The sequence below is a fragment of the Scylla paramamosain genome, unplaced genomic scaffold, assembly GCF_035594125.1.
Source record: "Scylla paramamosain isolate STU-SP2022 unplaced genomic scaffold, ASM3559412v1 Contig16, whole genome shotgun sequence".
NCBI lineage: Eukaryota > Metazoa > Arthropoda > Malacostraca > Decapoda > Portunidae > Scylla > Scylla paramamosain.
The window spans coordinates 421,493-432,449 of NW_026973681.1; the positions used below are offsets into that span (position 1 = coordinate 421,493).

Genomic DNA, 10,957 nt, shown 5'->3' on the forward strand with positions numbered 1-10,957 from the left:
GTGTTTTTGAGCGCGCCAAATTAACATTTATGTCTCAAAAACACTGCACAACAAGAATGATTCAAGCACATCCGACACTTGTGGAAACTAGCTTACAGTATTACTCCTTTCATCAAGTGTCTTCCCCCCCTCTCCAGTTCAATGACCTCCCATTAACATGCGTCTGCTCACGCCACAACAACGTTAAGTTACACAGACAATGAAAGGAATGTTCTCTTGGGCGAGAGGTACTGCCCGCCAGGTAGGGGACACTACTTGCACCAACTCATTCGTTAAGAAAATCTTATAACTTAGATAATAATGGCTTAAAACGCACACAAGCCAAGCATACTGTGTCCTCAGCTCATAATGATCTCCCTCCTGCTCTTCCTGCTTCCTCACTGATGCACGTAAGGGTCACGGCTCGAGTTCTACCCTTGGCATTGTAAGCGCGGGACTGAACTTGCTCTCCTCGGCACAGTGACACGAGAATGTGGCAGTGGAAGTCATTTTAGCTGAGCCAAAACTACACGTCAGTTACGTTGTGTGAATGGGCATTGTTGGCGAGGTTTTCCACGGCTCTAAATGGCTGACAGACCGTGGTGGCGCCAAATGTTAGTGCGATATTAGTGCACAGCTGCTGATGTATGAATTGTGAGCCAAATAACACAGGTAAGTGACTGATAGAATTAATATTTAGAGAATTAAATATACTAAATCAAATAAATGTATTACTTCTATGCTTTTGAAAGGAGTCTTCATTGCAGTGATTCAGCATAATTCATTGAAAAGTGCATCACTGCCGCTAATGAAAAATAATCATAATTTTATATTTTGTTTAATTCTTGTATCTGATTGGCTAAAGACCTTATCACATTCTAGAATCGAGGCCTCTGATTGGTGCGCCTGGTGGGTGCCGAAGTCTTTAGCTCCAAGCTGCTGAGCGCTCCAAGAAGGGGGCGCAAAGGTATACCATACCCTCTGACGAACAGGTTCCCAGTAAGACTGTGCAATGCCTGGATTTTCTACTGAAGATTTTGGCACAACTCTCCATAATAAGAGATTCAACAACAACAAGAGGAAGCGACAAGCAGTGGACGCCCAAGAGACCCTCGGTGAGAAGGGGAACGGGAAGGAGAAACTGACCACGAACAAGAAGAAGAGGCGGCTGGAGAGCCTCGAAGACTGCACCAGCCACGAGAAGACGGTCACTGAAGGCTGTGCAGAGATGAAACATCGCGCGAGCCGGCGAGGACACAAAAATCAGAGGGACGGGAATGACATCAAAGGCAAGAAAACGATGAGCGTGGAGTGTTTTCATCCGATTATGGACCGCACCAAGAAGAGAAAGAGGCAGAACAAGGACGACGACGAGAAACAGAACAAGAGGAAGAAACAGGACACGGAGGAAACGGAAAACCAGGACAAGAAAAGGAAGAGGCAGGTTAATGACGACGACGAGAAGCAGAACAAGAAGAGGCAGAGGCAGGTTACGGACGATGACGAGAAGCAGGACAAGAAGAGGAAGAGGCTAGACACGGAGGACGACGAGAAGCAGGACAAGAAGAGGAAGAGGCAGGTTAAGGACGACGACACGAAGCAGGACAAGAAGAGGAAGAGGCAGGACGCGGAGGACGACGAGAAGCAGGCAAAGAAGAGCAGGGGGGAGGGCAGGAGAGAACGAAAGAAGGGGGGGAAGATGGAGTGCTGTCAATGCGTTAAGCACGGCATCAAGAGATGGAAGATGAGAGGGTGGTACAAAGACGACGTGGTGAGGCTGATGGTGGATGCCAAGAGAGTCAGCAAGGAGAGGAACGTGAGCAGGTGGTGCCGTCTTAATATTGGGAAAGAAAACCTGGTGTCCGCGACCGTGCGCGGCCACGCGTGCCTTGTCCAGCTTGACAGCGGCTCCTCATGCAGCCTCATGAGGCTAACACTGGCCCGGAGGCTGGGAATCGTCACGGGCAAGCAAGAGACGGTAAAGAAATACTTGTTTACCTGGGCTGGCATGCTGGAGTTGGACGTGATCGAGCTGGACGAGGTGGTGGTGATGCTGCGTCGCTACGTGGCGGTCAACACGCGCATGACGGTCATTGTACGCGGGGATGTGAGGAAGCACTCCTTGGACCTCATAGTTATGTCCATGAGCCGCCTGCAGGAGGCCGAGGTGCGGCAGGAGTTCCATCCCGACGACAGCAGCATCCTGTTCCTGCGTAACCCAAAACGTCTGCGGCGGAGACAACCTTCGGACACACAACACAAAACGTTCATGTTTGCCGCACGAGCGTTAGACATCGAGGAGCCGCTGACGGTGATGGTGAACACTGGTAACGCGTCAACATTCTCTATCACTAAGACTGGTCAGGACAAGATGCTGTGCAGGACAGGCAAATCGACTGTGCTGCCGAAACGAGTCCTGCTGCACTTTGGCAGCGGCACAGACACTCTGCGAAAGATGGACACGATATACATGCGCCACTGGTTTGATTTCGTGTTTGGACGAACGCTGCTGTGTAAATTACAAGCAGCGATAGATTATGATGATTTGTCCATGACCTTGACGCTCAACGGAAAACGATACCGCTTCGACATCCTCACTCACGTCCTCCGTCTGCGTACGCCCAGAGGTGCCGCGTCCTCTCAGCCTCCGCCTTGATTTTATTGATTGATTGATTTTTTTGTTTTGTTTCGATTTGTTATCCATCAGGGAGGTCAGCAGTGGCAAGAAATAGATGAATAAAAATCCCGCTCAAAGAAGATCCCAAAACAAAAATAGGAGCAGTAAATAGAGTAGAAAAAATAGTCTGGATTAAGGATATAAAACTGTTCTTCATTAAGGATATTAGACTAAGAAAATTAAGATTATGGACAGTAAATCAAGGTTATTAAGATAAAGGATAATAGATTAAGAAAATAGTCTGGATTAAGGATACTAGTTAAGAAAATGGTCTGCATAAGAAAATATTACACTAAGAAATGAAGATTAAGGATAACAAAATAAGGAAAATAAAATAAAAATATCAAATTAATAAAACGGCCTGGATTAAGAATAGTAGACTAAGAAAATAGTCTGGATTGAGGATAGTAGATTAAAAAAGTCTGAATCAAAAATAGTCTAAATTAGGACTAATGCATTAACAAAAAAAAATCTGGATTAAGGATGGTAGATTAAGGAAAGAATCAGTGGTCCCAATCAGTGGTGCAGTAACATCTAACGTCAGTCACGTCATTCCCACCACGGATGGTACAAATTACTTCCACGCTGATTAACTCTCAGGCTGCTGTGACTTTTCCTTAACCTTAATACAATTTTGTAGCGCAGCCTTGAAGTGTAATTACTGAAGATAAGTGAAAAAAAAAAAGTGGGCCCAAGGAGTTTAAACTTTTCAGCGCTTATAGTTTCAGTTTTTAGACCAATAAAATAACATGAGATTGATGAAATAAAGAAATTAGCTAATTAAAGTGGTCTTTTTTTTCGATTTTTCTATTGCTGATACTTCTTGACAACGGCATTGAGCGTTTGTCTCTGTTAGGTAGCCTTTCTTTTACTCATTTTGTTTGGCCTTGGTCGTTGTCTCTAATAAAAACACTCACTACCTATCGGTCAGAATGGTAAACAGAAATACGTGGAACAACGTAAGACCAGACTCACCTCGCACTGCCCCTTAAGTTACTGGAATACCTAGGCAGGAATACACAGGCGAGTGATTTTCATAAACTTTAGTGAAGATGACTGGCTTTCTGCTCCTTTGCGGCGGCGATTAGGTAATGGAAGGACGGCGAGCCCCGACCAGCCAGCGTCTCTTTACTGCCAGCCACCACCATAAGCCATAAGTCATGGGCTGTTCCCGAGGACTTGTTTTGTAGCGGTGGAGGCTGCACGGCCATCTCTGCGTGTGTGTTGTTGATGTTTCTGATATAGTGGTGGTAGTAGGAGTAGTAGCAGTGGTAGTAGTGGTAGGAGTAGTAGTAGTAGTAGTAGTAGTAGTAGTAGTAGTAGTAGTAGTAGTAGTAGTAGTAGTAGTAGCTGTTGTTGTTGTTGTTGATGTTACTAAAGGAATTGTTGTTGTTGGTATTTCCTTTTTTTTTATATTTAGAGGTCAAACCGGACGCGACACACATTATAACAGCTGACAGAAGAAATGCACGAAACAGCTTGCAACATGATGATTTAATGCATTTTCAGCAAACCTTCAATGTCACCCTGCAGGACACCCACATTCATATCTATCACAAAAGGAGGAGGCAGTAGACACCTGCCGAAACAATAATTACTCCCAGTGAGATCTAAAGCAATGGATGAGGGGGTGCTTTGAACTTATCATTAAACCCAGCTGTGACCTCACTGAACGTTTCCCTTTGTGTCTCACAACACAAGAGGGCAGTCACAGCATGCCCTCTAAAGACAACTCTCTTCCTCCACACAAAACTACAAGCACCTAATAACACACACACCCTTCACTCAAATTTTTAAATCATCATGGCGACTCCTACTCCAGCCTCTGAGTCCCCATCTGGGGAGGGGACCATAAATGTCCCCAGGTCGGACTGCCTTTCTGTCGACCCTAAGTCTCTTGAAACCCCCCTCAACTTTTTCTTCATTAACTTCTGCAACATTCGCGGTCTAAGATCTAATTTTCAATCTGTAGAACACCACCTCTCCTCTTCTAAACTCCATCTTCTTTTCCTCACTGAAACTCAGGTGTCTGAGGCAACTGACAGTAGCCCCTTTTCTGTTCCCTCCTACTTTCTCTATCCTCATTTTCGATCCAAAGCTGAATGCTGCGTTTATGTGCGTAATGACTTAGCCTGCTCTCGAGCCCTTCTCTTGAATCTTCCGAGTTTTTCACCATCTGGCTACGACTACAGAGTCACTCCCAAACTAAATTTATCTGTGCTGTATACCTCTCACCTAACTCCTCTGACTATAAGAAATTCTTTGACTACTTAACTTTCAAAGTGGAGCACATTCTGACCCTCTTCCCTTTTGCAGAGATCTCTATTCTTGGAGACTTCAATGTTCACCACCAGCTTTGGCTTTCCTCTCCCTTCACTGACCATCCTGGTGAACTAGCCTACAACTTTGCTATCCTCCACGACCTAGAGCAATTGGTGCAACATCCTACTCGTATTCCTGACCGTCTTGGAGATACGCCCAACATTCTCGACCTTTTCCTAACCTCTAATCCTTCTGCTTATGCTGTCACCCTTTCTTCTCGGTTGGGCTCCTCCGATCACCATCTCATATCTGTATCTTGTCCTATCGCTCCAATCCCTCCTCAGGATCCCCCTAAGCGAAGGTGCCTCTGGCGTTTTGCTTCTGCTAGTTGGGGGGACCTGAGGAGGTATTTTGCTGATTTTCCTTGGAATGACTACTGCTTCCGTGTCAGAGACCCGTCTTTGTGTGCTGAGCGCATAACAGAGATGATAGTGTCTGGCATGGAGGCGTACATTCCTCACTCTTTTTCTCGTCCTAAACCTTCTAAACCTTGGTTTAACACAGCTAGTTCTCGTACTATACATGATAGAGAGGTGGCCCACAAAAGGTACTTAAGCCTTCCATCACCAGAATCTCATGCACTTTATATTTCTGCCCGGAACCATGCCAAGTCTGTTTTCCAACTAACCAAAAACTCCTTCATTAACAGAAAGTCTCAAAACCTTTCAAGATCTAACTCCCCTCGTGACTTCTGGCATCTAGCCAAAAATATCTCCAATAACTTTGCTTCTTCTTTCCCTCCTCTATTTCAACCAGGTGGCACCACTGCTATCACATCTATTTCTAAAGCTGAACTCTTCGCTCAAACCTTTGCTAAAAACGCTACCTTGGACGATTCTGGGCTTGCTCCTCCCTCTCCTCCACCCTCTGACTATTTCATGCCACCTATTAGAATTTTTCACAATGATGATTTCCATGCCCTCGCTGGCCTAAACCCTCGGAAGGCTTATGAACCTGATGGGGTCCCTCCTATTGTTCTCCAAAACTGCCTCAGTGCTTGCACCTTGCCTAATCAAACTCACTCAGCTCTGTCTGTCAACATCTACCTTTCCTTCTTGCTGGAAGTTCGCCTACATTCAACCTGTTCCTAAAAAGGGTGACCGTTCTAAACCCTCAAACTACCGTCCTATTGCTTTGATTTCCTGCCTATCTAAAGTTTTTGAATCTATCCTCAACAGGAAGATTCTTAAACATCTTCTATCTGATCGCCAGTATGGGTTCCGTCAAGGCTGCTCTACTGGTGATCTTCTGGCTTTTCTTACTGAGTCTTGGTCATCCTCTTTTAGAGATTTTGGTGAAACTTTTGCTGTTGCCTTGGACATATCAAAAGCTTTTAATAGAGTGTGGCACAAAGCTTTGATTTCCAAACTACCCTCCTATGGCTTCTATCCTTCTCTGTCTGTAATTTCATCTCAAGTTTCCTTTCTGACCGTTCTATTGCTGCTGTGGTAGACGGTCACTGTTCTTCTCCTAAATCTATTAAAAGTGGTGTTCCTCAGGGTTCTGTCATGTCACCCACTCTCTTCTTATTATTCATTAATGATCTTCTAAACCAAATTTCTTGTCCTATCCACTCCTACGCTGATGATACCACCCTGCACTTTTCCACGTCTTTTCATAGACGTCCAACCCTTCAGGAGCTAAACATTTTACGCAGGGAAGCCACAGAACGCTTGACTTCTGATCTTTCTAAAATTTCTGATTGGGGCAGAGTAAACTTGGCATTGTTCAATGCCTCAAAAACTCAATTCCTCCATCCATCAACTCGACACAACTTTCCAGACAACTATCCCCTCTTCTTCAATGACACTCAACTGTCCCCCTCTTCTACACTGAACATCCTCAGTCTGTTCTTTACTTATAATCTGAACTGGAAACTTCACATCTCATCGCTAGCTAAAACAGCTTCTATGAAGTTAGGTGTTCTGAAACGTCTCCGCCAGTTTTTCTCACCCTCCCAGCTGCAAACTCTGTACAAGGGCCTTATCCGTCCATGTATGGAGTATGCTTCACATGTCTGGGGGGTGTTCCACCCATACTGCTCTTCTAGACAGGGTGGAATCAAAAGCTTTTCGTCTCATCAACTCCTCTCCTCTAACTGACTGTCTTCAGCCTCGCTCTCACCGTCGCCATGTTGCATCTCTAGCTGTCTTCTACCGCTATTTTCATGCTAACTGCTCTTCTGATCTTGCTAACTGCATGCCTCCCCTCCTCTCGCGACCTCGCTGCACAAGACTTTCTTCTTTCTCTCACCCCTATTCTGTCCACCTCTCTAACGCAAGAGTTAACCAGTATTCTCAATCATTCATCCCTTTCTCTGGCAAACTCTGGAACTCCCTGCCTGCTTCTGTATTTCCACCTTCCTATGACTTGAATTCCTTCAAGAGGGAGGTTTCAAGACACTTATTCATCAATTTTTGGCTACTGTTTTGACCCTTTCATGGGACTGGCATTTCAGTGGGCATTTGTTTATTGGATTTTTGTTGCCCTTGGCCAGTGTCCCTCCTACATAAAAAAAAAATACTAATACAAATGAAAAAAATATATGTAGAAAAAAGCCAACTACTGCACATAAAAAAAAAGTATTAAAAAATGCAGAAATGGTTGGCCATGCATATACGATGCGGAATAAAGTGATAAAGAAAAACGTAGAGAAACATTGCTTGAAAAATTGCCATTGCCACCGATAACCAAGGCCGATGTGTGCTGATGATACTGGCCTCCACACACAAACACACACACACACACATACACACATGTAGATACACATGAAGTAGTATACTAAATACGTGTCTGTGTGTGTGTCTGTGTGTGTCTGTGTGTGTGTGTGTGTTTGTGTGTGTGTGATTCACCTACGGTCGTCTGCTGGTCACCCAGCCAGCCGTTCCTCTACAGAAAGAGCTCAGAGCCCATAGTGACCGATCTTCGGGTAGGACTGAGATCAATGACACACCACACACCGGGACAGCGAGGTCACAACCACTCGGGTTACATCCCGTACCTACTTGCTGCTAGGTGAACAGGGGCTACACATTAAGAGGCTCGCCCATTTGCCTCACCGCACCCCGGATTCGAATCCGGGCCTTCTTGGTTGTGAGCCGAGTGTGCTAACCACTACACCGCGGTGTGTGTGTGTGTGTGTGTGTGTGTGTGTGAGACCCAGAGAGAGATAAAAAAAACAGACATGGACAGACACACAGAAACAAAGATAAAGACAAACAAGCAGACACAGAGAAGCAAACAGACACACACAAGCAGCCAAACAGACAGATACAGACAGAGAGACAGATAAACAGAGACAGAGAAAAAAAGACAAAGAGGAGAGGTATGGAAGGTCACGTGAACGCAGACAGAATAAACCAATCTGCAGTATATTTCTTTTGCAATATATGGAGGCCTCACATACTTCTGCTTTTGTCTCCCCGCCGACTGGCTTTTGTGAGCATCATTTTTGTGTTGTAAAGCTTGTTTGTGCCGCGGCCACCTTTGCGATTTAATGGCCTTGGCGTGCTGTATGTGAACGCCAACTAAGGGAAGAGGTTAACGAGTGCTTATTTTTATACCGAGATAACGGGGTGCCCAGTCTCTCTCTCTCTCTCTCTCTCTCTCTCTCTCTCTCTCTCTCTCTCTCTCTCTCTCTCTCTCTCTCTCTCTCTCTCTCTCTCTCTCTCATCTTACCTACCTTAGAGCTATATACCCGCCTACCTATTTAAACACCATCCTACCTACATACCTATCTATCTCCAATAATGTGTTTGTGATTGTCTTGCATCTAATCTGGAATGCAAAGCACGTGCGTACAAATTCCAGACAATACAGGAAATTAGTGCTCGCATTCTTCGACACAACAATGGTTGATCGGGTTCCCACAACATTTTCTCATATTAATGATACAGAATCCTTGTTCAACTAATATCATAAAAACACAAATAAAAGCTCCTGTTACTTCCACTAAGGCTTGATGAATGTAGCCGAGATACAGGAAAGCAATCTCTCAGAATACGGGCCATACTTTGCACACGGCCCGATCTACACGAGACCAAAACGTGTGCACTGCATCACTTGGCTGACGTGCGCCACTAAATCTTGTCTGAAATCCCCACAGCAAACCATCGTCAGGTAAGAAGATCCTTTACAATGCCGGACTGTGAATCACCCTTAGGTTTCATTTAAATGTCATCGTGTCCAATTAAAAACAATTCTAATAGGCTTAATGAGTTAAAGGAGAGGAGACGCGGGGACACTGATGGAGTTAAAGTCATGCATGGATACTGCTTCAGAGAATGTAAACTTCAACAAACTCATAAAAGACCGGCTTTCATAAACACTGCTGTTACGATATAAATTATATGTATTTATTCTCCACTACTTCACAACAGGAGATTTCTCTCTTTCCCATAAGAGTCAAATTGTCAAAAAATTAATAAAATAATTAATAATCTGGCTATTGTTGCTAAATCTATACGGAGATAAAAAAAAAAAAAATATATATATATATATATATATATATATATATATATATATATATATATATATATATATATATATATATATATATATATATATATATATATATATATATATATATATATATATATATATATATATATATATATATATAAAGATAAATATGATGGCAGGTTATAGAAGGAGGCAGTAGACACCTGCCGAAACGATAATTACTCCCAGTGAGGTCTAAAGCACTGTTCAGGGGGTGCTGTGAACTTATCATTAAACCCAGCTGTGACCTCACTGAACGTTTCCCTTTGTGTCTCACAACACAAGGGGGTAGTCACAGCCTGCCCTCTAAAGACAACTCTCTTCCTCCACACAAAACTACAAGCACCTAATAACACACACACCCTTCACTCAAAAATTTTAAAATCATCATGGCGACTCCTACACCAGCCTCGGAGTCCCCATCTGGGGAGGGGACCATAAATGTTCCCAGGTCGGACTGCCTTTCTGTCGACGACCCTAAGTGTCTTGACACCCCCCTCAATTTTTTCTTCATTAACTTCTGCAACATTCGCGGTCTAAGACCTAATTTTCAATCTGTAGAACACCACCTCTCCTCTTCTAAACCTCATCTTCTTTTCCTCACTGAAACTCAGGTGTCTGAGGCAACTGACAGTAGCCCCTTTTCTGTTCCCTCCTACTTTCTCTATCCTCATTTTCGATCCAAGGCTGGATGCTGCGTTTACGTGCGCAATGACTTAACTTGCTCTCGTGCCCACGCTCTTGAATCTTCCGAGTTTTCCACCATCTGGCTACGACTACAGAGTCACTCTCATACTAAATTTATCTGTGCTGTATGCCTCTCTCCTAACTCCTCTGACTATAAGAAATTCTTTGACTACTTAACTTCCAAAGTGGAGCACATTCTGACCCTCTTCCCTTTTGCAGAGATCTCCATTCTTGGAGATTTCATGTTCACCACCAGCTTTGGCTTTACTCTCCCTTCACTGACCATCCTGGTGAACTAGCCCACAACTTTGCTATCCTCCATGACCTAGAGCAATTGGTGCAACACCCTACTCGCATTCCTGAACGTCTTGGAGATACGCCCAACATTCTTGACCTTTTCCTGACCTCTAATCCTTCTGCTTATGCTGTCACCCTTTCTTCTCCGTTGGGCTCCTCCAATCACAATCTCATATCTTTATCTTGTCCTATCACTCCAATCCCTCCTCAGGATCCCCCTAAGCGAAGGTGCCTCTGGCGTTTTGCCTCTGCCAGTTGAGGGGACCTGAGGAGGTATTTTGCTGATTTTCCTTGGAATGACTACTGCTTCCGTGTCAGAGACTCGTCTTTGTGTGCTGAGCGCATAACAGAGGTGATAGTGTCTGGCATGGAGGCGTACATTCCTCACTCTTTTTCTCATCCTAAAGCTTCTAAACCTTGGTTTAACACAGCTTGTTCTCATGCTATACATGATAGAGAGGTAACCCACAAAAGGTACTTAAGCCTTCCAGTAAC

General features: G+C 44.3%; 1 protein-coding gene across 1 annotated transcript; it reads left to right on the forward strand.

Annotated features, from left to right (window-relative positions):
- Positions 1 to 367: 367 nt before the first annotated feature.
- LOC135097276 (glutamic acid-rich protein-like) lies at positions 368 to 2,669 on the forward strand. The gene is made up of 2 exons (XM_063999086.1): positions 368 to 651; positions 862 to 2,669. The coding sequence occupies exon 2, from the start codon at positions 992 to 994 to the stop codon at positions 2,633 to 2,635; it is 1,644 nt and encodes a 547-aa protein (XP_063855156.1). The 5' UTR covers positions 368 to 651; positions 862 to 991; the 3' UTR covers positions 2,636 to 2,669.
- The last annotated feature ends 8,288 nt before the right edge of the window (positions 2,670 to 10,957 follow it).

Excerpts from the sequence above, each read along its gene's own strand:
- LOC135097276 (XM_063999086.1), top strand. The coding sequence starts at position 992 with ATGCCTGGATTTTCTACTGAAGATTTTGGCACAACTCTCCATAATAAG.